A 27,120-nucleotide genomic window follows, 5' to 3' on the forward strand; every position below is an offset into this window, starting at 1 on the left:
TTCAGGAACAGCTGTATCCAGGTGAGGTTGGGTACTTGCTAGTCCTGTGTGTCTTGGATCTGCTTCCTCAAGACTGGCTCCTCCATAAAAACTAGAGATTTCCTGTAGCTCCAGGATACAGCTTTTTCCAGTGGTTTGCATAAAATACCAAGAACTCACCCTGAAAACCCTGGCTGTTAGTAGAGGAAGATGAAGCCTTCACAAGGCCTACAGTGTGGGTGGAGAAGGCCCAGCTCCTGAGGTACAGATGGACAGAGACAAATTTCTGGGCTGTCGCCTCTCTGTCCACACAACACAGTTCACACCTGACAGTAGTGGCACCAGAAAACTCACTGTGCCCCTTCCCTCATCTGTGAGATGGGATTGTGAATGACCCACAGAGGTCTGTGCATCTCATCAACCTTTGAGTGAAATGGGCTGGGGTAATCCCAGGGAAGATGAAGACAGAGAAAGGAACCTGCAGCCTGGCTTGTCAGTCTGGTATGGCCTGAAATCCAACATTCAGGTGAAACAGTCTGTTTGAACATGTCACAGTCCTTACAGCAGATTCTCCTTTTAGTTTACTCAGAGAAGGTTTCTCACTCCTGGAACTCACTCTGTAGACCAGGCTGGCCTCGAACTCACAAAGATCCACCTGCCTCTGCCTCTTGAGTGCTGGGATTAAGGGTGTACACCACCACCACCATCCAGCTCTGCAGATTCTTCTGACTCATCTCCTATGCCCACCCCTTCTGTTTTTTGAGGCTCCTCTTAACCCCTCAGCAGAGACTGCAATCTGTTCCCGTTTGCCCAACATTCTAAATTCTGATGAGAAGTCCCAACTGAAGCTTAAGAGGTGGGAGCTGCCCAAGCTGGTCTCAGATGCAGACCTCCTGCTTCACCTTCTGATGGCTGGGAGCACAGAGGGGGTAACGCTGCCCACTGCCAGTTCAGGGACATCTGGTGGTCTGTGCAAGGTTTAGCACCTTCTCTATTCAACCAAGTCAAAGTGAGTTACAGCAGCCAAAATACCAAGGGATAGGGGGCCTGGGAAGACCCCACTCAGCACGTGCGTGCGCTTCCCTCCTGTGTTCATCCCACACTCCCGTTCTTCTATGCAAGCCCTTTATGCCTCGGAAAACCCCAGGAGATGGAGAATCTGCTGTTTCCTACAAGTGAGTCTTGAATAAACTTGCATCTTCCCACCAGGTTCTGTTCCCCAGTTTGCAGTCAAGTGGCAAGCAGTGGAGAGCTGGGATTCTTAGGGCTGGACTTGACTGGTGTTGGGTGATGCCATTATTGATGCACTTGCTCTACTCTGGCTTCTCCCCTCAATAGCCAGCATCTCCCCTCCCCCATTTGTGAGCTTAACTCCTCACTGTGCACAGGCTTTGGGCATATGTTGCTTTATTCTTAACTTCAGGCACTGAAATTATTCACAGTATTGCAATGATTCTAAGTCTAACCTACATGACAGTTAATGATCTTAAAATAATACCCAAGATACCGACTCCAGGTTATATGACAACTGATTTTTGTTTCCCTTCAAGGTAAATGGTTGGAAGAGAATTTTAAAGTCCTGAGGCACTTCTACATTGAGTATTGTTAATACACAATTTTGTCATAATTACTATTGAAACTTCTGAACTAGGAAGACAATAGACACTGGAAGCTATGAATTTCCTCAACTATATCTACTGCAACTCCAATTCACTTACATTAGCATGAAATATCTTTTCTTTATAAAAACAAGTGTATCTAAGGCTAATTTTTAAAAACAGAATTTCTGCTCTAAAATTAGTAATACAGCTAAAAGAAATGTCTTCGATTTCAGATTCACTAGAACTATGCAAAACTAAGTTAAAGTAGACTCAACGATTTTAACCACTTTTGGTTGGTTTTTGTTTTTGTTTTTTAATGTCTTGAGAAGATATGCCTTGCATTCGAACAGGTCAACAAAGGCTTAAAGTCTAGAACTGAAAAACCATCAGGCCACCTCCTGTGCAAATGTAAATAAGAGTGACATTTTATTTGCCCCCATACATTCACTCAATGTCCTTGAGATAATGGTTCTTCAATTCCTTCCTTTTCAGCTTGAAGGCATCTGTTACTAAACCAGTTTCAGGGGTCCATGGCTCCGGGCTTAATCGAACCTTGATTGGAATTTCAAATAGCTCCAGTTTCATGGCATTTGCAGCTTCTTGGATTTCTTTCAGTATTTCACCTTCCATGGCAGGGTTATTGCAAATATCAATCCAAGATCCTTCTACCCCTTTTTGATGTGCCAAAAGGGTTAACTTTTTCTGATTAGGAACCACAAAACTGATCACATAGGACTGGTCACTTTTGGCAAAAGCACAGATGTTGTCAATCAGTGGACAATTCTTCAGTGCTGCTTCTACTTTTCCAAGAGATACATATTCTCCTCTTGTAACTTCACAAGATCTTTCTTAAGATCTATAATCTGTAAGAGATCTATAATCTGTGGAGATCTATTGAGGGACTGATAATGCCAAGCAGTCACCGCAGTGGGCGAAACAGGCTCAGAGAGGCCTAGACACTTCCTGGACAGCTCCCAGGATTGACTCCAATGAGATCAGCCCTCATCTAGGGCAAGAATTCTCATGTCACAGTCTTCTGGTATAAAGTGAAGTCAGGAGGCTAACGCCTCCCAAGTGGTTCTGGACTCTTAGCAGTCTGTTCCCACTGCCTGGTCCTCTCTTCCTTTGCCCAGGCAGGCCTACGCGCAGCTCCAGCAGTCAAGAAGGACATCAGAGTCGTGGCAAGTGGCCCTGATGGCCCAGCAGCTTCCATATACAGCTTTCTGCCTAGGGCCTGCCATCCATGCACCTCTGAGCTCCCAACATTGAGGGCACTGCTTGGGAAGAAGGCCCTGCCCTTCACAGCTCAGGACCCCAGCAGTGTCTCCAGGATGGGGCCCAACCCGGAGGTGCACGTTGGTCCCCCAGGTAACCGAGTTGGGGCAGGTACGGAAATCTGGGCTTTTGGAAGCCACACTTACAGTGGACCAGCCCCACCGGGCAAAGCCGGTGTCCTTAGGTTTTACAGCCCCCTCCCCCCCCCCCCGGGTCGAGCAGGCACCGGGCCTGTGACCAAAGCCCAAGTTCTGCCAGCGCACGCTGACGCCGAGTCACGCCACTAGGGGCCCCGCCCCAACTGGCAGCGAACTGGCTAAGTACTCTGGCACGGAGACTCCTGGGTCTCCGTGCTGCCCACCCTGCTCTGCAACTGTCCCCAGTATTAGGGCAGCACTGGGGAGTCCTAGGCAGGCCCCTTCTCCTCCTCCCGCCTTGGTTGCCTCATCTGTGGAGTAAAATGGGAATAGACATCTTCCTAAGGCTGTTGGGAGGATTGAACGAGTTAATACAACAAAAGTATCCGGCTTGTCACAAGCAAGCCCCATGACTGCACAGTACTGAACCTGTTAGCCAGGCTGAGACCCCGCCCTGCCCAGGATCACCACAACCCACTGGTGTTCTGAGCGCCAAGGACCCCCAGCAAGGGGTCCTGAGATCTTTGGTGGGAGGTGTTTGAGACAAACCACCAACTTCCTCTGAAGTTCTCCGAGTTTCCCCCAGGAAAGCTTCTCCTTGGCTCCATCCTGTGGAGCAGAGGTTTCTGTTGGTGGTCCGCTCCCTCCAACCTTGGACTTAACTCCACAGGGAGCTTTCTAGTCCTGGCTACAGGTCTTTCTTTGACTTTGCCTTCGGCTCCCCCAGTCCTGCAGCAACGGAATGTGTTACTCAGCTCCCAGAAGAAGGCAGATCTGTTGTGATGATTCCAAACACGGGGCCCTTTCCTGCAGAGACTCGGGAAAATCAATGACCCCTGCTACACAAAAGTAGGTGAGGCATTAGCTCAGCTGACCTCTGAAGACCCTCACCCTTCTGACTGGGAAGGGATGTTTGAGTTTTCAGGAAACCATCAAACTCCTGGGTCTTCTGATGGTGGTGGGCGGGACATGGCAGGGTGTCCCCAGAGTAAGGGTTCCATGTCGGAGAGAGGTGGTTAATAGTCCCAGCCCTCCTGAGCACCATATTCTGAGTAACTTTCTAGCAGCCACACTGGGACTGGGAAAGGGACAAAATATATTCAGGTGGAAACCAGGCATATACTCCATTCTCACCTAAAGACAACTTCTACTGGTTGGGAGATGAGAGCAGCCACCTAGCCTGTACCTTGAGTCTCACTCAGCATGATAGCTCCAGCTGGCCTGCGATCCTGATCCTGGGGCCGGTGGGATAGGGGGAACTCGCCGGTTGATTCCTATGTGCTGCTGTTGTCTCCCTACTTGCAAATAGTGTGGACCAGAAAGGAATCTGTCCCCTTTCTCCTGCTTTACCTGTCCCTAAGTCACAGGGCCCAGGGTTCACTTTTTAGTACTCGGGCTGCTGGCCTGGGTTTAGGTCATGATCTAGGCAGCTGGGCTCGGTTCTTCCCGGCTCCTGTTAGAGAGTCGCTGCATGACTTTGGAATCCAAACTTTTTCTAGGTCTTCCAGGAGACCAGAGTCTTCCTTTAAGAGTTGTACAGGCCCACTGGCCCTCCGGGTCCTCTCTGCCTCAACAGCGGGATTGATAATGGATTAAGCCAGGCTACAGGAAACTGGGCTCCAGCCGGCACCCTGAACCGGCTAGGTGAGCTGTCTGGAGCCTGCGGACACCGGTTGGTGGGCGGGGCATGGCGGCAAGCCCCGCCCCTCCGCTTGGGTGGCTCCGCCTGCAGAACCTAGTTTCCGAGGAACTTTTCGGTAAGGCGGACCTCCTCTGAAGCTTGGCGGGCGCCGGCGCCATGGACGAGCTGCCCTTCCATGAGGCGGCTCTGGAACAGTTGCTGGCCAAGCCGTGCGAACTGGACGCCGCGCTGCTGACCGACATCGAAGGTGCGTGGCCCGGGGCTCCTGAGCGGTCTGTGCCGGGTTGCATGTCCTGGAAGGTCACTTGGCCGGGAGCTTCTGCGCGTGCGTACTGCGCAGTTGTGTGCTTCCGAGTGAGGGTTAGCTCTCCAGGCTGCGGGGGGGGGGGGGGCTTGGTTTCTGGACACGCTGAGAATCCACTGAATTCCAGGCTGGGTCCTGTGTACAGTTTACAGGCCGACCTGGGTTTTCTCATTTCTCCGGTGCACCAAAAGCCCCAAGGAAGCCCACGAACGGATATTTACATGTGCCTGGGCGTGCAAGCATCTGGCTACTTTGGATAGAATTCGGGGGGGGGGTGTCTCTTTTAGGTGCGTTAATGCTGGGGGCAAGGAAAGATACTTTCTAGCGGAGGGCAAGGTAGAGGCAAAGGCCCCTGAGATGTGCCCCAAGTTTGAGGAGTTGGTGGGGATGAGACAGGGAAAGCTCACGGAACACAGCAGCTGCTCTCTGAAATATTTTTAAAATGTTGTGGTTCTGGGGCAGTAACCCTGGACCTAGAACATATTAACAGGCTTTCTGCACTGAGCCACACCCCAGGCCACTTAGAGCCTTTAAAACAACGCTTGAACTTGCCCAGCTTGATTCATCTCCAACTTCAACAACCACCACCAACTGGGGTGGGTGTGGGGGAAGAAAATGAAAACAACAAACCTTCCATACCATAAGATGTGTCCGTATTAGGTGGACCATGCCGTGACCTCTGGTGGCTTGTCAGAAGTCTCGAAACATTGCACCCTCTTGCCTGTTTGAGGGTTTCACACCCTCCTCTACCCCAGATAGCCATGAGTGTGTGTTATCTATGAACTACAATGGGACCCTGGGATTGCAGTAGATTGTGCCTTCACTTAACCCCACCTACCATGATCTGTTGATAGACACCTAGCATGTGCTGTGCCTAGATCCTCATTGAGTCCCAAAGGCAAGGCTCTGGGAGAGCCACTCAGAGACCAACATGTGCTGGCAAAGCTTCCAGTAGGCTCATCGCTGGGGCTAGAGAGGGGTGCCTTGGAGGTTAGAGGTTGGATCACTTAAGAGGAATGAGGGTTGAAAGACATCTGGGCAGGCCTGAGTTCCAGATATGGCTAGGGCAGTGGGAGAAGGGACAGAAGAAGCAGAGTGATGTTGTTTAGAAAGCTCCTCTTCAGCATTGGTGTGGGCCATCTTAACATGGATGGCAAACACTTCCTGAGCACTTGATGTGTGGTAGGCACTATGTTGAGGATCCTCTGACAATCCCATTTGGAAAACATATCTTCATCTCACAGACGAGACTGAAAAACAGGTAAATGATTGTCCATGGTCACACAGCCACAGCAAGGCAGAGCCTCAATTCAGATTCAGGGCTGCTGGCTCAGGAGCCTGGCTCCCAAGGCTGGATTAAGAGGTCAGCCATGCAGCTGTCTCCCTCAGTCCAGAGCAGCATTGGTCATGAGACTGGAAAGTGGCAGGGAGAGCCTGCCAATGCCTGAAGCCCCTCAGCCAATCACCTTTTTGCTTCTCTCACCTGTTGTCCTACAACTGTCCTGTAAGGTGGGGCTTGCTGCCGTTCCTTCTGAGGATGATGCTGAGCTTAGAGCATCAAGTCCTGCTGCTGGCTGTGACCTCAAAGCAGCGCCAGATGAGCTTTCTGTCTCCTCCTTGCTTCTGGTGTCAGGTCACTAGAGGCTGGGGAAAGGAGCCTGTAATGGGGACTACTGAGAGGCTGATGGCCCTGTGTACTGAGGATAGAGGAGGCAAATGGATGTAGATCTGGTCTGAGACTGGCTACTTACTGTAGGAGCCCAAGGCCTGTGAGAGCCAGCTCCCCAATAGCTGGTCTGTCTGTTGGCCCAAGATGTATGCCTATGTCCAACACTGCTTACTGAGAAGCCCCCGTGAGTTCTGACCCTTTCTTGTGCTGGCTTTATACGGGATCTGTCTGTGTTCTAGTATTGTGTCACTCTCCTTAGGGAGAGGTGTCTATGCATCTGATAGGGCACTGTGACAGACTGAAGAAACGATTCCGTCCAAGTCCAGCTTCATGAACCAGTGAGTTTATTGCTGTCTTAGTCAGTGTTCTATCTAATGACCACAGCAACTCTTATAAAGGAAGCATTTCATTGGTTTCAGAGGTTTAGTCCATTGTCATCGTGGCGGGAGTTTGTGGTGGCGCTGGAGAAGTAGCTGAGAGTTCTCCTTCCAGATCCGCAAGCTAAAAAAGAGACACTGGGCCTCACTTGAGCTTTTGAAATCCAAAAGCCCACCCCTGCCAACACACCTCCTCTAACAAGGCCACACCTGTTCCAATAAGGCAATACCTCCTAATCCCTCTCAAGTAGTTCAAATCTGTGAGCCTATGGGGGCCATTCCTATTCAAACCTCCACAGTTGGTGTGGGTGACCAATTACAGGATCCTGCAGACTCCCAAACAGCTGTGTCACTGCCGGGACTCACTCCAGCAGTGATGGCCTTTAGAAAGTTGCACCTGGAGCCATCCCCACCCTTACCTCCACCCCTTCAGGTAGCCTTCTACTTCTAGTATACTCTGGCCTCCCAAGAATTTTGTGCAGCTGGATGGCATGAGGATGTAGTGGGTAGACTGTCAGGTAAAGGGACTGGAGAGATGGCTCAATGGGTAAAAGCACTGGTTGCTCCTCCAGAGGACCCAGGTTCAATTCCCAGCACCCACATGGAAGTTCACAACTGTCTATAACTCCTGTTTCAAGGGATCCAACACCCTCACACAGCCATACATGCAGGCAAAACACTGATGTACATGAAATACAAAAAGTAAGTTATTAAAAATAAAAAGGGACTCTCAGCTAAGGGTCCTGTAGCCTTCCCCCTCCTACTAAAAGTGTTAACAGTCACATTGCTGGTTTTATAGACCCAGCTGTCACTGCTCTTTGATTTGGTTTGTTGTACTGACTATGGGACAAGCATTTTGTAGGTCACCACCAGCTCTGCCATCCATACTCCTCCCCTGGGAGATCTTCTGTCCCTAGTCCCACCCAAGCACAAGCACTCCTTGCAAAATAATATCTGAGTGGCCACTGGCCGGTTCCTGGTATGGAATTTCCTGTAGGTTGTCAACTGTCCTCCAATCCCCAGTGCTCCCAGAATAAAGTACCTTTGTCTTAGTGTGGCATTTAAGACCTTGCCAAAATGCCCTTCCTTGAATAGTGCCCACTCACCCTGAACCCCCTTCTTGGGTACAGCCCAAGGGAGATATCTTAGGACTATCATTGCAGTAACAAAACATCATGACCAAAAAACAACTTGGACAGGGAGGGGTTTATTTAGCTCTCACTTCTATGTTAATGTCAATCACTGAAGGGAATCAGGACAGGATTCAAATAGGGTAGAAACCCACCCGGAGTCATGGAGGGGTGCTGCTAACTGGTTTGCTCAGCCTGCTTTCTTATAGAACCCAGCCAGGACCACCAGGAGTGGCACCACCCACAATAGGCTGGACCCTTCCCCATTAATCACTAAGAAAATGCAGACAAGCAAACAAAATGAAGCAGGTAGAACTCTTGAGTTTGAGGTTAGCCTGTTCTACAGAGTTCCAGGATGCTAGGGCTACACAGAGAAACCCTGTCTCAAAACAACAAGAAAAAAAGGAAAGAAGAAAGAAAAGAAAGAAAGAAAATAACCTATAGGCTTATCTATAGACGATTTTATGGAGGCTTTTTCTCTGTTGAGGATCCTTCCTCTCATATGACTCTAGCTTGTATCAAGTTGGCATAATACTTAACCAGGACGATAGGATACCCCTTCTTGCTGGTCTGCATGTCCCAAACCCCTCAGGGGTGAAGCCTGGGAGCATTCTGCCCATCACATTTGTCCTCGTGTCCAGCTTGTCTAACCCAAGGGTAGCAGAAAGCTTACTAGTGTGCTGTTGCTCTTAGGGAAACTGCCTCAACCTCTCTGAACTACAGGGTTGGGAGTTCCCTTGTGGGAGGGGGAAGTAGCAGGGTGCCGTGCGTGCCTCTAGAGAACCCGAGGAAGGTGCTATCAGTGAGTGGGTCCAGGGAGGCAGGTGGCCAGGCCTCACCTCTTGCCCTGTATCACATAGCTGGACACAGCTTCCTGAGTGACCTAGCTAAGTTCCTAATAGGGATCGTTCCTGGGTGGGGCCTTGGACCTAGACTTCAACTGATTGTGCCTGTGGCCTAGGTTAGGTATTTTACTGGCTAGACAATGGTTGTCTCCTGTTGGCTACATGCTTAAGGCAAGGCCTTTTAATTTTTTGTTTTTTTTTTGTTTTTTGTTTTTTTCACATTTCCAAGCAAACGTTAACCCTTCTTGAGGGATAAATTTTTATTTTTAATTAGCAAATTTGTTTACTTTGCAGTGCTAGTAGGGATAGATCTCAGAAGCTCACTCATCATTGAGCTGTACCCCAGCCTGATGTCTCCCCTTGGACCTTGGAGACTGAGTTTGGCCATACAGCAAGTGAAATGCACAACCCACTGTTTCACAAGGTTAGAGAGGGAAATGGGCTCAGAATTGTCCCCAGGTGCCTGTGCCATCTGGAGCTTTTGGAGATTGGAGCAGGGCTGGAGGTCTGTCCCATCATAAAGAATTTTTGGTCTTGGAGGAGCTATACTGACTATTTTCCCCCTGAAACAGATGCTCTACCCCCATCCCTTGCCATTTCCCAGGAAGCCTTGCACCAGGCTGCCCAAACCAGGTTCCAACACACAAAGCTCCCTTTAGCTAGAAGGCTGGAACCCAAGAGTTTTTACATCCAGCCCTCCTGAGAGACCTTGACCTCTGACATTTTGGTTCTTATCATTGTAATAGATACAATACTAGGACTTGGTTCCTTGGATCTGTGGGGCCCAGCTGAGCTTGCCAGAGGCTAGTGGACATTCTAACAGTACCTACAGGGTTATTCTCACACTGTTTAGAACATGTAACCAGCACCCGAATCTGTGGTGTTTTGCTCAGCAAATATTAACAGTCACTATCCAAGGATCATGTACAGGAAGTTTCCAGAACATTCCAGATCTTGGTTCCAAGTTCTGAGTGTGTACTGTGTAATGGTTCTTTCTGTCTTTTTGCATGAGAGACAGGCCAGAAAAGGCTCCCACTCTGTTTTGAAGAGCAAGTCCCATCCTTAGCATCTCCTAAGTTAGAAGAAACCCCAGCCATAGCAATGTCCTGCTCTCTCTCACTGAGCATCAGAGGGGCCGCCTTCTCCCAGCCCACTGCCTGCCCTTTCATGACTCAAGTCCTATAGCCTTGGAGACATCCAAAAGAGGTGGTGGAGGAGCCTGCTGAGGTGGTCCCCAATGAGGGAGGACAGGGCCAGAGCCTGCAGTTTGGTCTCTGCACAGAGGCAAGGAAGCCTTAGGACAAGACTGAGTTCCCTGAAGCTCCTAGGAATACAGTTCTGGCTCCCAGCTCTAGCTAACTGGTGGGATTCGTGCTAACTAATGTCTTTTAATTTACTGTGTCCAAGGTCACATCAGGGCTGCATATCAGACCCACTGCTCTGGGGTAAGTGATGGTGACCCAGACATATAATACCCTAAGGGACAGTTGAAATTGCCTGCCTGGTGGCACATACCTGTAATCCTAGCATTTGGGAGGCAGAGGGGCCAGCCTGGGCTACAGAGCTAGTTCCAGGATTGTCAGGGCTGTTACACAGAGAAACCCCCATCCCAAAAAAGAAAAACAAAATATTTCAAGGTCATCCTTGAAGTTTGGGTAAGAAGAACAAAACAGGAGTCTGCTGAGGTTGCCCTCACCTGAGGGCAGTTGGAGAGCCCGCAATTCAGTCTCCTCCACAGAGGGAAAATGTGCTGAGAGTTGGTGTATGGAGTGGCTTGGATAATGGGGAGAGTCAGAGTTAACATCAGAGCACATTTTGAGGAGAGGATAGGTTTTCGTTTTTTTTCATGTGGACACAATTGAGGATAAGAAGGACATTCCTGGCAGGGTCAGCCCAGGTTCAGGCAGGATGCCATTAATGGTGGGACAATGGTGATTTGAAAGAAAACTGCCCCCAAAGAAGTGGCACTGTTAGGAGGTGTGGCCTTCTTGGAGGAAGTGTGTCACTGTGGAAGCAGGCTTTGAGTTCTCAATATGCTCAAGTTATGCCCGGTGAGACAGACCACTTCCTGTTGCCTGCTCCAGGACCATGTCTGCCTGCACGCCGCCATACTCCCAGCCGCCATGCTCTCCACCGTGATGATAATGGACTGAACCTCTGAAACTGCAAGATGCCACCTCAATTAAATGTTTCATTTATAAGAGGTGTCATGGTCATGGTGTGTCTCTCACAGCAATAGAAATCCTAACTAAGACAAACAGAAAACAGGCAAGGTGAGTGAGCTGCGTGCCGAAGTCTGATGTGTGGTGCTGGTCTTCGTGGCCCTTATCACAGATCCCACTGTGTTCAGTTCTTTTTTTGTATGAATCTACTTATATATGGGTGTGGGTGCATAGATGTGTGTGTATGTAGATGTATAGAGGTCAGAGGTCAATGTTTAGTGTCTTTGCTTCACATAATTTAAAAAATATATTTTAAACTTTTTTCAGATTCATTGTATTACATGTGTATGTTTTGCATGCATGTAAGTATGTGCACCCTGTGCATGCAGTACTTCCTGAGGTCTGAAGAGGGCATCAGATCCCTGAAGCTAGAGCTGTGGATGGCAGTGAGCCACCATGTGCTTGCTGGGAACTGAACCCTGGCCCTCTGTAAGAACAAGTGTTCTTTTTTAAAAAAAAAAAAAATAATAATAACTTTATTTATGTGCTTTGGTGCAAAGGTGTCAGATCTCTTGGAACTGGAGTTACATACAGTTGTGAGCTGACACACAGTGGGTGCTGGGAATTGAACCAGGGTCCTCTGGAAGAACAGCCAGTGCTCCTAACCGCTCAGCCATCTCTCCAGCCCTTCCACATAGTTTTTAAGGCAGTATTTTTTACTGAACCTGCAATACACAGGTTAACTAGGCAGGCTGTTTGGGCAGCAAGATCCTCCTTTTTTTTTTTTTTAATCTCTTTAGCCCTGGGTGGCCACACCCAGTTCTCTACCAGTTTTCTCTCTCCCTCCCTCTCCCTCTTTTCTTCCCATCCCTTCCCCTCCCTTCCCCTCTCTCCCTCCCTTCTTGGCTTTTTGTGTGAATGCTGGGGATTGAACTCAAGTTCTTTTTTTTTTTTTTTGTTTTTGTTTTTGTTTTTGTTTTTGTTTTTTTGTTTTTTGTTTTTTGTTTTTTGAGACAGGGTTTCTCTGTGGCTTTGGAGCCTGTCCTGGAACTAGCTCTGTAGACCAGGCTGACCTCAAACTCACCGAGATCCACCTGCCTCTGCCTCTGCACCACCAATGCCTGGTGAACTCAAGTTTTTATGCTTGCACAGCAAGCACTTTCCTGAGCCATCCCCCAGCCCCTCTGGTTACTGCTTGTGGACTAAGATGGCTATTCCAGATGATTGAGGGCCCCTGCTGAGGCCTGTTGTCCCTCTGCATATGCCATGATGGCACAAACTAAAGGCTGCTTGGTCCAGGGCTCACCTCACACCGTAACTGACTGGCAATGGTGTAGAAGTGAGTCTAGTCTCAGATTCTTCCCTGGGCTCTTGTGCTCTTGGCCCCCTTCTAGGCCTAGTGTCCTCACTGGGGAGAGGTCCTGGGCTCAAAGGTAACTGTTTCACCACCCTGTGTGTGGCCTGTCCCCTTCCAGGAAGAGCCACACTTTCTTAATTCCTGGAGCAGGGCCTTTGCATGCCCCTGTGCCTGGCACCCATGTGACAGCCAAGGACCTGATGCTTGCCAGGGAGTTCTGAGGAGTGAGGGCCTGGGGAGCTACAGGGCAGGCTGCATGCCTGGAGGAACAGTGAGCCACAGCCCTGTCCTCTATCCTGCAAGCTCCAACAGGCAGGGGGTACTGCCCTATGTCCTCCCCAGGGTGATGCTGCTGCTTCGTCCAGCTGTCACCCTTCTCATTTCATGCAGTCTTTCACGGCATGGGATAGTTTGCAAATCCCGTAGGCACCTTTAGCTCAGCCAGACCAACCTACATTGAAATCCCAACATACTCTCATTCCTACTCCCAGCCACTGTTTGTTTCTGCCCTCACACCTAGCTTGCAATATCTTGGGGTCTTCAGGCTTGCATTATTTCTGGCCAGAGAGCTCTTTCCTCTCTCATAGCCTGTTTATTCAGACTGCACTCAAGTGTCAGCCCCTGTATAAGCACCCATCTTTCCTTGCCCAGCTTTTCTGTCATGGTGTCCTCCTCCCCCCCCCCCCACTCATTTGTGCAGCTGGTTTCTTTTGGTGGAATGGAAGTGCCCCAAGGGCAGGGTTCTGTGTTTTCTAGCTGAACCCAAATGCTAGGCAAATTGCTGACGTACAGCAGGCACCTAGAATGGGCCTCAGATACTTCTGGGGACCAGCAGCCGGGCTTCAGGTTTCCTGTTGAAGTCAGATAGGATCAGGGCCTGAGGGGGGCCGTGGGGAGATCAGGCCAGGAAAGGAGCAGGAAGGGGAGGAGCTGAACACAGTAAGGCTTAAGTCTGGGCCTCCTCTTGTCCTTTTGCTTCAGAACATGCATGGGAACTGGAGGCCGGTGCATGTTCATGGGAAGCCATTGTTCTCTTGATGGCCCTCAGTCTTGACCCCATGGTGTCCCTTTCCAGACCTGTTGAAGATAATAAATCCTAGTCCTTCCTAGGATTATGAGACAGACCGCTGCCTCTGCCTCAGCCTCAGATCTTATGTGGCTCTGCTAGTCCCTTTTAAGATGTTAAAAACCTACCAAGTGCTTAGGGTTGCCTTCTGTACTACAGGTTATCAGAGAACCCACTGTCTAGTTTCCCAGTTCCACCCCTTCCTGTGACTGAAGGGGACCACCTTTGCTGAGACCTTTTTGAGTGATTAGGTGCTTTGTAAGCTTGTTCTCCCAGAATCCTCTCTCTCCCCAGAGAGGGGGCAGAATCAGGGCTGGAGGCTGTATGAGTGGAGGCTGGTCTGCCTCTGACACAGCAATCGGGTTAAAAGTCGAGAGGGACACAGCACATTGCTGCAGATCCTTGGCAGGGCTATTCTCAAGGGACTTGCTAAGTTGGCTTTGAATTTCCATTTCTCCCAATCTCTGCCTTGGCCACCAGCATCTACAGAAATGAACTAACAGACTGGACTCGAGAAGAGAGTGAGGTAGAGGTCAGGCCAGAGCTGAGTAGGGGCTGGACACACATGCCAGTAGGTGCCAGGCCTGTCCCCTGGTCCACTGCTCGGCTGAGCCTTTTGTACCTACAAACCTAAACTTATGCTCAGGTCATATCTGTCCCCTCTTCTGAAAGCCTCTCCTGAGTCCTGCCACTCTTGGGGACAGCAAGCCTTGTCTTTTCCTTCCTTCCTCCAGTGTCCAGCTAGGGACAGAGCCCAGAGGTGGCGAGGCTTGACATCACCTGTGCTGAGCTTCTGTTAGGAGTCTGTCTGCAAGTCTTTCTGTAGTCAGGACTCCGAAATGAGAAGGACTGAGAGCCTCATCCTTGGAATTCAGCCCAAGGGGTCCTTAGGTGCCAAGGCTCTTCCCAGAGCTCCACACACAGTCAGAACCTTTCCCAGGAGCTGTGCTTGGTGTATCTGGGGAGTAGCAGACTCATAGACTGGGCAGAGCCATTTAAAAACAACAACAACAAAAACGAAACAAAACACTTGTTTTCTTTGGCACCTCCTATGAGGATGTAGAGGACCTAGAAAGAGAGTCAGGTGAATGAGAGGAACATGTGGCTGTTTTCCAGCCAAGGCTCCTGAAAAGAGAGATGGGCCCTAACACCCATAAGGAGACTTGTGGATGGCCCCTCCTGGCCTGTGTGAGTCCGGTCTGCCAGCTAGGCTGTCAGACCTCGCTGGGCACTAGGTTGCTGGCTGCATTGGTGTGGTGGTGGTGGCAGCAGCAGTGAATGTGTGTGTGTGTGTGTGTGTGTGTGTGTGTTTGCACATGGATGAGAGAGCTTTTACCTTTGTCAGCAAGGGACAGGGACAGACTTGGCACCCCCTCCATAGTGTTTGCCTTTCCTTTCCATCCTGGAGAATGGGTCCCTTCTTGGCCTTTTCAGAGTGCTACTTGAAGAATGAATCAGGCATCACTTGTTGACTACTGGGCCTTGAGAGATGACACTGACCCAGCCTATGAACATCAGAGCTGAGGTCAGGACTTGCTGGATATGTGATTTGAAGTAGGAGTTCCCTTGCTCACTTACTTTCATGAGTGATCTGGGTCTGAGACCATCAGCTCCCTCCCTGAAATCAGAGTGTCCTCATCATGGAGCTGCTCTGCTAGCTAGATGTCTCTGGACCATCTAAAGGCAGCCCTGACCTTCCTCAGATTGTAGCGATAACATCTCTTGCTGCTGCCACTCGACGAGGGGCCAGGAGTGGGTAAACTGAGGCTAAAGTGGTCCAGGTTCATTCTGGATATGTGAGCCAGCGGTGGGAACACAGCTTCCAGGAACAGAGCCAGCCTCAGCCTGGATCCCAGACCTGCGTACTTCTCAGGGGTGGTGCCTGCGCCGCAGGGTCTGGGGCGTCAGTGACCGCCAGTAACCCCGGTGCGCGCTGGCGCAGATGCGGTTAAAGGCGGACGCCCGCTAGTAACCCCAGCCCCATTCAGAGCACCGGGTGAAACCCGAGCCGCCGCCGTCGAGGGTGGGCGGGGCACTAATGGGGCGCGGCGCCGCTGCTCATTGGCCATGTGCTCTCACCCGAGGGGCGGGTCACCGAGGAGCTCGGCGGGCTTTAAAGCCTCGCGGGGCCTGACAGGTGAAGTTGGTGCAGCAGTCGGGGCAGCGACTGCACGCCCAAGGGGCGGGGCGCAGACGGCGAAGCCATGGATTGCACATTTGAAGGTACTTTGGGGAGGACCCTGCACTCTTAACTTTGCCAGGGTCTCTGCAGCGGATCTTAGTTCTAACAGAGAAGACAGCCCTTCACCACCTTGGGTCGGGAGTTGGCAGTCCACCCCTTGTTTAGCTATCCGGGTCAGGGAGCGACAGCAGCACCTTGCAACTTGGACAACTTTCTCCACATCCTTTGCTTGGCCTCTGGGCAGGGCTCAGAGGAAGAAACAGAGGAGGGCCAGTTCTGTCCACCCTGGAGTCTGACTTATTTGGTGGCTCTAATTGGGCATTTTGGATCCTCCAGGCATAAGATGGGCTAGCCAAGCTGTCAGTTTTTCTTTTGTGGCTCGAATTTCCCCATTTAGCAAACTGGCTAATGGTAAGTTGGCATGAGAGGTGGAAGTTCCTATGATTAAAAGTACAATTTATGACCTGCATAAACCTGGAGAGCCCACAAGGATCCAGAAGGCTGAACCTACCACCCTGATTTTTTTTTCCCTGTCCATGGCCATGGGGAAGTCTGTTTTGCAGTAACATGCCTCTTGCCTGAGCATCCGTCAGTAGGCATTGTTGATACCCTGTACTGTTGGGCAAAGCCTCAAGCAGGGCTGCCAAAAGGCTTAATCCTTTCAATTTTTTTTTTGCAGAGGAGGAAACTGAGGCCCAGTGAAAGGAAGTAATTGGCCCATGCTCCAGCTCAAGTGAGAGCACTGTGGGCCTGTAGTGTTGTGTTCGTGGATGCTATAGAGCCCTTTGACCCAAAAGTTGGCGTCTCTGAGTGGGTGAGAGGGCCCTGGGTTGTGCCAGCCAGGGTGCTAGTTGCCAGCTGGGGAAGAGGGCCTGAAGTTGGGATAGAGCCAGAGAGTGTGTCTCAGTCCTTGTTAGGAGGAAAGAGCCAGGGTAGAGAGCACTTTGCTTTTACAGAGGGGAAACCAAAGCCTGAATGGCCAGACCTGGGTCCTGAAGCTACTTGGCTGCAGGAAGGGCTTGGGTTTGGGCCCAGAACACACAGATGTGTTGATTGGCTACTTGGCTAGCAGCTGGTTCTGCTCCAAGCCTCAGTGTGCTCTGCTGAAGAATGGGTTAGTAGTGGCAGCTTTGCCTCTGGCATTTTGTTGGAACAGGGAAAGGTGCTGGGACAATAGTTTGGTGTTCATGTAGACCTAGATTTGAAGTCTATTGTGTAGTCTCTGCATGCCTATGGCCCTCAACATCAGTGTCCTTTCTTGCCTCCAGAGCAGCTGAGTGCACCTGAGTTGAAATAGTGGTCTGAGTAGGAGGAGTGGCTAGTGCTGACAGCATTGTGGTTAAGTAGATTTGGACTTAGTAAGAACTAGCCCAGCTTAGTGTCTTCATTAGTGGAATAGGGCATCTGTTTCACATAAGTGATCTCAGTCTAGCTCATCAATATGGTGGCTTCAAATTGGACTTGACCCCAGACCCAATCTGCTGGCATAGACCTACTCAGCCCATTGTCTGTCCATCATGGACAAAGACCCTTTCCTGACATGGCCCCCTCTTTGATATCTGCCTTGTCTGCTATTCCTGTTTGGCAGTGCCAGGCCCAGAGGAGTAGGGACTCAAAACCCTTCCATCTCGCTACACTTCTCTATCCCACTGTTACTGAGGGGGTGGGTAACATCACCGGATTCTCAGTAGTCTTGAGTTTCTGTCAAGTGCTGTGTACATGGGCCCCTGCTAAGCATCCTTAGAGAGCCCAGGAGTGGCAGTGGGCACAGGACCATGTACCTGTGTAAAGGCTCCTTTGTTGTGTCCCCTTTGCCCTATTGACTGTTAAGTCCTGTTCCTCTACTGAGAACTGGATCTCCTGAGTATGTGAAGATGCCCTTGTTTTACAGATTAGAAAATTGATGCTTAATTGGTGCAGAACAGGGTTATCTCTGTCTTAGATGGGGCATGTGTTCTTTTAACAAACCAGTTGGTCAATAAGGGAGCAGAAAGGGCAGGAGAGGCCTCTTGAAGGGCTCGTTACCTTCTGGCTAGCACTTGGAGTCTACCATATAGTACAGACAGCCATGCACGAATGGAGGGGCTGAGAAATGTATGCCCCATGAAGATGGAGCTAAAGGTTACCACTGACCAAGCAAGACCCAGGAGAGGATGGGGTTGGCTCATTTGCTAAAGCACTTGCCAGCTTCAGGATTTGAATTTGACCCCCAAAATCCAAGTTGTTGTGGTGGTACACACTTCTAGGGAATGTCTTCCTGAGTTTTCTCAGGTTGTCCCAATTACATATGTGGGTGTGGGCTTGAATAAATACATACATACATACATACATACATACATATATTCATACACACACACACACACATATATATACATACACACACACACACACACAAACACACACATTCACATTAAAAAAAAACAAAACAATATAAAATAAAGAAACCAACAAAAAGAACCAGGCCAGGCTAGGGCATAGTTTAGTGGTGGGGTATAGTATATATTTATCATGTGTGATTCCCTGTTCCATGGTGGACAGACACACACAAAACACCAACCCAGGGAAATAAAACAAAGGCCACTAACATAGGACGTTTCAAAATTCCCAGGAAAGTTCTTGGTTCTCAAGTGGGACTTTCTCTTGTGGTAAGGGTCATGATACTGCCTCAGCTGGACGCTTTCCCTTTGGGTTTTTTGAGTCCAATCTGGCTGTGTAGCCCTCGCTGTCCTGGAACTCACTCTGTAGACCAGGCTGGCCTTGAAACTCTGACTCCCTAGTGCTAGAATTAAAGTTGTACACCACCACCATCCAGCTGGACTCTGATTCTTAAGTCTAGCCTCCTGGTAGCTGGGACCATAGCATTGCTGTGTGTGGCATAGGCAAGGTTTTGTTCTTTGATTCCAGGCCCTGGGGACAAGAGGGCTAGGAAGAATGCTTTGCCTGGTATAGGCGTGTGGTACATGCTGAATGAATGAATGAATGAACGAACGAACAAATGAACGAACTAACAAAGTCCCTCTGTGTGCTGTGACTGTGGGTGTTATCAGGTGGTGTTGGTAAGTGGCAAGAACTTTGAAGAAGGCAGTCTCAGCGTAAAGCCCAGGCTAGAGGTGGGTCAGTCAGAACCGTGGTGGTACTAGCCCTATCCAGCTGTGCCCAGAACAGTCAGCTACACCCGCTGTTATTAGGCATGGCTCCAGGCATCGCATGTGCCTTGCCCTGTTGTCACTCACTCACTCACTGTCGTCTTCTTCCCTAGACATGCTTCAGCTCATCAACAACCAAGACAGTGACTTCCCTGGCCTGTTTGATGCCCCCTATGCGGGGGGCGGGGCAGGAGACACAGAGCCCACCAGCCCTGGAGCCAGCTCTCCTGAGAGCCTGTCCTCTCCTGCTTCCCTGGGCTCCTCTCTGGAAGCCTTCCTGGGGGAACCCAAGGTGACACCTGCATCCTTGTCCCCTCTGCCGTCTGCATCCACTGCTTTAAAGATATACCCATCTGTGCCCCCCTTCTCTCCTGGGCCTGGAATCAAAGAAGAGCCTGTGCCGCTCACCATCCTGCAGCCCCCCGCAGCACAGCCGCCACCAGGGACCCTCCTGCCTCCCAGCCTCCCCACACCTCCCCTGCAGCTCAGCCCTGCTCCTGTGCTGGGATACTCTAGCCTTCCTTCAGGCTTCTCAGGTAAGGACTGTGATGGGAGGAGACGTAGAAGAGCAGTGGCTGTGGTAGTGGAGGAATTTCCTGGCTTCAGAAGTCAGGTGTCCATCCTGTGGCTTGAGATGCCCTTTGGTGCTAGGCCAGTGTTATTCCTCCCCCACTGCCCAGCTGGAAGCTTCATACATTGGCAGGGCCTGTCTTTCTAGGAATCAGGAGTATATGAAGCCCACAGACAGTCTGGCTGGATGGGGTAAAAGTAGGCAAGGCAGCCTATGCCAGTAGCCTTTGATTTCGTCTCTGCAGGGACCCTTCCTGGGAATACCCAACAACCACCATCTAGCCTGTCACTGGCCTCCGCACCAGGAGTCTCGTCCATCTCTTTACACACCCAGGTCCAGAGCTCAGCCTCCCAGCAGCCATTGCCATCCTCAACAGCCCCTAGAACAACCACTGTGACCCCACAGATCCAGCAGGTCCCAGTAAGTGGGTCTGGCTAGGTAGGGGGGTCGGGGACGCCTGGTCTGAATGCCACTCAGAGCCAGGTCCTTCCCACCCAGGTTGTGCTGCAGCCACATTTCATCAAGGCCGATTCACTGCTGCTGACAACTGTGAAAACAGATACAGGAGCCACAATGAAGGCGGCTGGCATCAGTACCCTGGCCCCTGGCACAGCCATGCAGGCAGGCCCCTTGCAGGTAGATAACCCAGGCAAAAGGGAGGCCAGGAGGGAGCTGCACAGGTATATGTCCACCTCATGACCTGATGACATGCATCTGACCCTACAGACCCTGGTGAGTGGTGGGACCATCCTGGCCACAGTACCATTGGTTGTAGATACAGACAAACTGCCTATCCATCGACTGGCAGCTGGCAGCAAGGCCTTAGGCTCAGCTCAGAGCCGTGGTGAGAAGCGTACAGCCCACAATGCCATTGAGAAGCGCTACCGTTCCTCTATCAATGACAAGATTGTGGAGCTCAAGGACCTGGTGGTGGGCACCGAGGCAAAGGTATGGCCAGAAGCCTGTGAGACCCAGGCCAGGGTGAGCAGGAAAAGCGAGCACGTCAGCCAGCAAGAAGTAGACCTAGGCCAGACTTGGTCACAGAGTCTTGTGCATCCACTCGTCTGGGTCTGGGCAGTCCCATTTTCCTGGTTAGATTTTATCAAGGGCACCCTGAATAAAGAAAGGGCTGCTCAGAGCTGGAGATGACTGCTCTTCTGGAGGACTCGGGTTTAATTCCCAGCTCACACAGAGTAGCTCAACTGTCTATAACTACAGTTGCAGGGTAGCTGACACTCTCACACCAATGCACATAAAATAAAATAAAATAAGGGAGGGGGTCCTGGGCATTGAAGATGTCACAGTGATGAAGCACCGAAGTCCTGTCCTGGAGGAACGGATCGATGCCCTCGCGGGAGTGGGGGGTGCTGAACAGGATGAAGAAGCCCGTGTGCCAGTGGCTCATGTGGAGGGAAGACTGGCTAGCAGGAGGGCTAGTGGGAGCAGTGAGCTGGGGGATGGGGGAGGTCTCACGGTGAAGAGCTGCAGGAAGTAGGCGGGATGTGAGGAGGAAAAGACAGGGACAGCACTGGCTGTGTGTAACCCACATAGCCACTTCCCTCTGCCCTGAGCAGTAGGTGCTGTTAGGAGACAGCAGCATGGGAACCATCTAGGCAGAAGGAACAAGGGCAAAGGTCCTGAGGCAGCTGTGATGCAAAGCGGCTCTACCTACTGCTGACCTGTAGCCAGGTCTGCCTGGCTCTCTGAGCCCTCTCCATCTCCTTGCAGCTGAATAAATCCGCTGTCTTGCGCAAGGCCATCGACTACATCCGCTTCTTACAGCACAGCAACCAGAAGCTCAAGCAGGAGAACCTGGCCCTGCGAAATGCTGCTCACCAAAGCAGTGAGTGCCAGCCTCCCTCGCCATGTCTTAGTTTCCTTTCTCCAAAGCAGTGAGAGCCAGCCTCCCTCGCCCTGTCTTAGTTTCCTTTCTCCAAAGCAGTGAGAGCCAGCCTCCCTCGCCATGTCTTAGTTTCTTTCCTCTTGCTGTGGTACGACACAGTGACCTAGCCACCTTATAGACAGTTTGTTGGGCTTACAGTTTCAGAGGGCAAGTCCCTGAGCATCATGGCAGGGAGCATGGCCCTGGAGGGGTGAGCTTTCAAACATGACTCTGTGAGGGCCATTCTCATTCAGATCACCACACTGATGCAGCCTTCTCTATCCCTGCCCAACCTTGCTCCTGGCTCTGGCCCCCTGTGCCACTGGCCCCTCCTTTAACCCCTGATCGTTCTCTTCATGAGATGTGCCCTACAGTGGCCTTGGCCCCTGTTTTGACCATAACAGAACTGCCCACATTTTGGGGCCTTAGCAGCTCAGCCTCCCTTCCCAACCCCATCCCTTCTGCCTGCAGAATCACTGAAGGACCTGGTGTCGGCTTGTGGCGGTGGAGGAGGCACAGATGTGGCCATGGAGGGTGTGAAACCTGAGGTGGTGGAGACATTGACACCTCCACCCTCTGACGCGGGCTCGCCCTCCCAGAGTAGCCCCTTGTCCCTTGGCAGCAGAGGTTGCAGCGGTGGTGGCAGTGACTCGGAGCCTGACAGCCCAGTCTTTGAGGACAGCCAGGTTGGACTCTGCAACATGGTTCCCTCCCTCTCCCGGAGGCCTTGTGGTCTTCCCCCCTTCAGCCCTTGTTCTTGGAGCTAGCTGGGCTCTGCCCTCACCCTGCTCTCTGCCAGGTGAAAGCCCAACGGCTGCAGAGCCATGGCATGCTGGACCGCTCCCGCCTGGTCCTGTGCACGCTGGTCTTCCTGTGTCTGACCTGCAACCCCTTGGCGTCACTGTTTGGCTGGAGCATCCCCGGTCCCTCTGGTGCTGCTGGTGCACACCACAGTTCTGGGCGTAGCATGCTGGAGGCTGAGAGCAGAGGTGAGTCAGGCCAGCCTCCATATTGTTGCGAGAGACCTTCGGGACTTTGGATTTCCTAGGAGCTAGGACATTCCCTTTGTCTGTAGATGGCTCTAATTGGACCCAATGGTTGCTGCCACCCCTGGTCTGGCTGGTCAATGGACTGCTAGTGTTGGCCTGTCTGGCTCTCCTCTTTGTCTATGGGGAACCTGTGACCCGGCCACACTCTGGCCCAGCTGTACACTTCTGGAGACATCGCAAACAAGCTGACCTGGACTTGGCCCGCGTAAGGATTGGTCCTGGGGAGAAGGAGTAGGGTAGGTCCCTAGGCCTGGAAGGTGCTAAGTGTCCTACCTGTTCCCTTAATTTTGTCCATACTCCAATCTGCCCCCCCACCCCCACCTTCAGCGCTCCTTTGACTCCCTGGGCCCAGATAAGGGAGATGCCCTGCTGCCGTGTTTCTCACTAAGACAACCCTTTCTCCAGGGAGACTTTGCTCAGGCTGCTCAACAGCTGTGGCTGGCCCTACAGGCACTGGGACGGCCCCTGCCCACCTCGAACCTGGACCTGGCCTGCAGCCTGCTTTGGAACCTCATCCGCCACCTGCTGCAGCGTCTCTGGGTTGGCCGCTGGCTGGCAGGCCAGGCTGGGGGCCTGCGGAGAGACTGTGGGCTGAGAATGGATGCACGTGCCAGTGCTCGAGATGCGGCTCTCGTCTACCATAAGCTGCACCAGCTGCATGCCATGGGTATGGCTGGGTGGGAGCTGGGCTGTGGTCCTACCCATTCCATCACCTCTCGTCCTCATGCTTGCCTGTTTGCAGGCAAATACACAGGAGGGCACCTCGTTGCTTCTAACCTGGCACTGAGTGCCCTGAACCTGGCCGAGTGTGCAGGAGATGCTGTATCTATGGCAACGCTGGCAGAGATCTATGTGGCTGCTGCCCTGAGGGTCAAGACCAGTCTCCCAAGAGCCTTGCACTTTTTGACAGTAAGTAGGCTGAGGGGGACAGGGCTGGGGACTTGTCTTTCCAACTCTCACTTGTCCATTCCAGGGCAAGGGGCTGGACCAAGTGTAGCAGTGGTTAGAAGGTAGGCTGTAAGCCCAGCTGGGGTCTCCAACTCATGGCTGGGTTTGAGCATGGAGCCAGTGTCACAGTCCTGTTCCTTTCCCCACAGCGTTTCTTCCTGAGTAGTGCCCGCCAGGCCTGCCTGGCACAGAGTGGTTCAGTGCCTCTTGCCATGCAGTGGCTCTGCCACCCTGTAGGCCACCGTTTCTTCGTGGATGGGGACTGGGCTGTGCATGGTGCCCCACAGGAGAGCCTGTACAGCGTGGCTGGGAACCCAGGTGCTCTCTAATTCCATTCTTATGCCTTGTCCCTGTTCCTACCGCACATGACATTGTCCCCCTCATTTCTGAGTGCCCTCACCCACCCAGCTTTGCCTTGCACTGTGGCTGGGGCTGTGGAAAGTCTTGCTGGACTTTAGAAGCGGGAAGCAGCATGGGGCAGTGGGCAGTGGGTGGACTTGAGAGGTGACTCCAGGCCACACCATTGTGGTCTCAGGAAGAGCCCTGCGGAAGGTCAGGGCCGGTGGGTGTGTGATTGGGTAGACTGTCCTTCCTTTCCAGTGTGGGGCCCTTGCACAGCCTACCCACTTTCCTCCCCAGGGCAGAGGCTGAGCAGCCCACGCTTCAGAAAGCAGGGGCTAAGTATTACCCACCAATGTCTACGTGTCTGTTAGGACTTGGAACTAGGAAGTAGCTCTGGGCTGGGCCCCAGCCTATGAAGGCATTGGTGTGGGAAGGATGCCTAACCTCCGCTCCATTCACTCCCACAGTGGACCCTCTGGCCCAGGTGACCCGACTGTTCTGTGAGCATCTCTTGGAGCGAGCACTGAACTGTGTCGCTCAACCCAGCCCAGGGGTGGCTGATGGAGACAGGTAGGTTTTCTGCACCACTTCCGGGCAGGACCCTCCAACAGGGAGTCTGGGAAAGCCTTGTCCAAGATGTTTGGTAGCCAGACTCTGTCCTCAGAGCCTCTCTAGCTCTTGCTTTCCTCTGTCAGGTGCTATTTTTTGTGAGCCATAGGGTCAGACTATGCTCTGATGGGCAGTTGGGGAGAGCCAGTGTCACTTAGGACCTTAGACTGCTGCCGGCTGCCCTGACCGCTCTCTCCTGCCTCAGGGAGTTCTCAGACGCACTTGGATACCTGCAGTTGCTGAACCGCTGCTCAGACGCTGTCGGGACCCCTGCCTGCAGCTTCTCTGTCAGCTCCAGCATGGCCTCCACCACTGGTGAGCCCCAGATCACTGTCTTGACTCCTGCCAGGCCCAAATGCAGTGTGGCTGAGGGTCAGGTGCCTTTCCCTCTTGTGTAGGCACAGACCCAGTGGCCAAGTGGTGGGCTTCACTGACAGCTGTGGTGATCCACTGGCTGCGGCGGGATGAAGAGGCAGCCGAGCGCCTATACCCACTGGTAGAGCATATGCCCCAAGTGCTGCAGGAGACTGAGTGAGTGTCCAGTCAGGTCCTCCTCACTCAGCTGTGGGCCCCTCAGTACTTTGCTTAAATATCTACATGGGAAGAACAGTGTATTCTCTGCCCAGGAGACTAGAACCAAGGTGGGAAGGCTCAGGGAAGGGCTGTATCCTGTTCTAGCCTACCATGTCTGCTCTAACTCCAATAGGAGACCCCTGCCCAAGGCAGCTCTGTACTCCTTCAAGGCTGCCCGGGCTCTACTGGACCACAGAAAGGTGGAGTCTGGCCCAGCCAGCCTGGCTGTCTGTGAGAAGGCCAGTGGGTACTTGCGGGACAGCTTAGCCACTACACCAACTGGCAGCTCCATTGACAAGGTGAGGGGGTAGGATGGGTACCTGGCTAGGCCAGGGTCACAGCTGTCCCATTTCTAGTTGTTTGGAATTAATACAATACAGTGCTGAATGGGTGGGCTTACCTTGGTGTTGGATGAAGGCTGAAGTCCTGGGAAGCATTTCCCCGCCACCTGGAAGAAGGCTGTGGCAAGCTGACTGGAAGGGCCCCTATTGGGGGCCGCTGAGGAAGTCTGAGGCCTTGTAGGCATGTGGCCCAGAGAAGGCGGAGCCACAGTGAATTGCTGCTGAATTGCACTTGTGAGGCAGCGCAGGGCCTCTGCAGCCCAGAGTCAGCCTCTGGTGCTGTGGGCTCTCCGCCTTTCCCAATGCTCCAGCCTCCCATGACCTCTGCCCTTGCTGCCGCCCCAGGCCATGCAGCTGCTCCTGTGTGATCTACTTCTTGTGGCGCGCACTAGTATGTGGCAGCGCCAGCAATCACCAGCCTCAGCACAGGCAGCTCACAGTGCCAGCAACGGCTCCCAGGCCTCCGCTCTGGAGCTGCGGGGATTCCAACAGGACCTGAGCAGCCTGAGGCGCTTGGCACAGAGCTTCAGGCCTGCTATGCGGAGAGTAAGTCTCACTCACTGTTGTCATCTCTCACTGGGAGGCGTGAGGCGGGAAGCCAGGGGAGAGAGTAGGCACGGAATCTGAAACTGGCCATTACTCCTCACTCCCCAGGTGTTCCTGCATGAGGCCACAGCTCGGCTGATGGCAGGGGCAAGTCCTGCCCGGACACACCAGCTCCTGGATCGAAGTCTAAGGAGGCGGGCAGGCTCCAGTGGCAAAGGAGGTGAGGAGGTGGCTGTGCTTACTGTGTTTGTGTTGGGGGGGGGGGTAGAGGGAGGCTGGCTTGGCCTGGTATGAGGAATACTGAGAGCTGAATGACAGAAATCAGCTGGGGGTGACAATCTGTGAGGTGGACATAGGGAAGAGGCTGAGCCCACCTGTGTGCCCAACATGGTTGGAGAGCAGGACCCTGGCATCCAAAGTGCTGGGGAGTTCCCTGTATAAGAGGTCAAGCCTGGTCCTGTGCTTGGGGTTTGGCCTTAGCCAGATCTAAGCCTTGCTTCCCTGACATGATACATATATATGCAGGCACTGTAGCTGAGCTGGAGCCTCGACCCACATGGCGGGAGCACACAGAGGCCTTGCTGCTGGCTTCCTGCTATCTGCCACCTGCCTTCCTGTCGGCCCCTGGACAGCAAATGAGCATGTTGGCTGAGGCAGCACGCACTGTAGAGAAGCTTGGTGATCACCGGCTACTGCTTGACTGCCAGCAGATGCTCCTGCGCCTGGGCGGTGGGACCACGGTCACTTCCAGCTAAACCTTGCTTGGATGGTTTCCCCAGTATTAGAGGCCCTTAAGACCCTTTGTCACTGGCTGTGGTCATCCAGAGGGTGAGCCTGACGAGCAGTCAGGATCATGCTGACCTCTAGTGGCAGATCTAGAAATTGCAGACGCTGCAATGGCCCTCTTGCTCTGTAGGCACCCTGTCCCGAGGCTCTCACCCCCTCCTGGGAGACTTGTACATAGTGTAGATCCAGCTGAGCCAGTTTCCTTTGCAGGCTCATGTACTACTTTGACTTTTGCAAACTTTATTTTCATAGGTTGAGAAATTTTGTACAGAAATTAAAAAATGAAATTATTTATAACCTCTGTTTTGTTTATCTGGGTAGGTAGATGTCAGCCTCTTCTGACTTGCATCCTTTCTGGATTGTCCTCTGGGAAGCAGGACTTCCCACCTTCTGTAAGGGTGTTTGTGGCTTCTGCCTTGGGGGTAGTATGATGTTCAGCCAACCTGTCCCACTGACCTCACAGCCCCTCACCAGGTCCCAGGGTGCTGAGGGCAGACTCAGCAGCCTCCAAGGCCCTGTTATAACAGGACTGCATAGTCCCCTGTATGTCTGGAGCATCACATACAGTTCCTGGTCTCCTCTTTGTATACCTGAGATCACA

General features: G+C 52.1%; 1 protein-coding gene across 2 annotated transcripts; it reads left to right on the plus strand.

The window, feature by feature from the left end:
• The first annotated feature begins 4,713 nt into the window (after window positions 1-4,713).
• On the plus strand, window positions 4,714-26,816 carry Srebf1 (sterol regulatory element binding transcription factor 1). Of its 2 annotated transcripts, none has more exons than XM_051180526.1 (19): window positions 4,714-4,881; window positions 18,986-19,408; window positions 19,688-19,863; window positions 19,942-20,079; window positions 20,170-20,391; window positions 21,172-21,286; window positions 21,797-22,011; window positions 22,125-22,314; window positions 22,401-22,579; window positions 22,780-23,041; window positions 23,117-23,283; window positions 23,472-23,640; window positions 24,132-24,234; window positions 24,479-24,588; window positions 24,672-24,804; window positions 24,980-25,145; window positions 25,533-25,733; window positions 25,842-25,953; window positions 26,259-26,816. In XM_051180526.1, exons 1-19 carry the CDS (start codon window positions 4,791-4,793, stop codon window positions 26,486-26,488), a joined length of 3,402 nt encoding a protein of 1,133 aa, XP_051036483.1. In that variant the 5' UTR covers window positions 4,714-4,790; the 3' UTR covers window positions 26,489-26,816. The 2 variants fall into 2 exon arrangements, with proteins under 2 accessions (XP_051036483.1, XP_051036484.1); XM_051180527.1 differs by lacking the exon at window positions 4,714-4,881 and adding an exon at window positions 15,612-15,767.
• Window positions 26,817-27,120: the final 304 nt, after the last annotated feature.

The sequence above is a fragment of the Phodopus roborovskii genome, unplaced genomic scaffold (assembly GCF_943737965.1).
Source record: "Phodopus roborovskii unplaced genomic scaffold, PHOROB, whole genome shotgun sequence".
In the NCBI taxonomy this organism is placed as follows: Eukaryota; Metazoa; Chordata; class Mammalia; order Rodentia; family Cricetidae; genus Phodopus; species Phodopus roborovskii.

Bases quoted from the DNA above. Each gene is read 5' to 3' on its own strand.
- Srebf1 (XM_051180526.1), top strand. From the start codon at position 4,791: ATGGACGAGCTGCCCTTCCATGAGGCGGCTCTGGAACAGTTGCTGGCC. The intron at 20,080-20,169 runs GTAGATAACCCA...CTGACCCTACAG, and splicing joins TGCAGGCAGGCCCCTTGCAG to ACCCTGGTGAGTGGTGGGAC. The intron at 23,042-23,116 runs GTATGGCTGGGT...GCCTGTTTGCAG, and splicing joins GCACCAGCTGCATGCCATGG to GCAAATACACAGGAGGGCAC.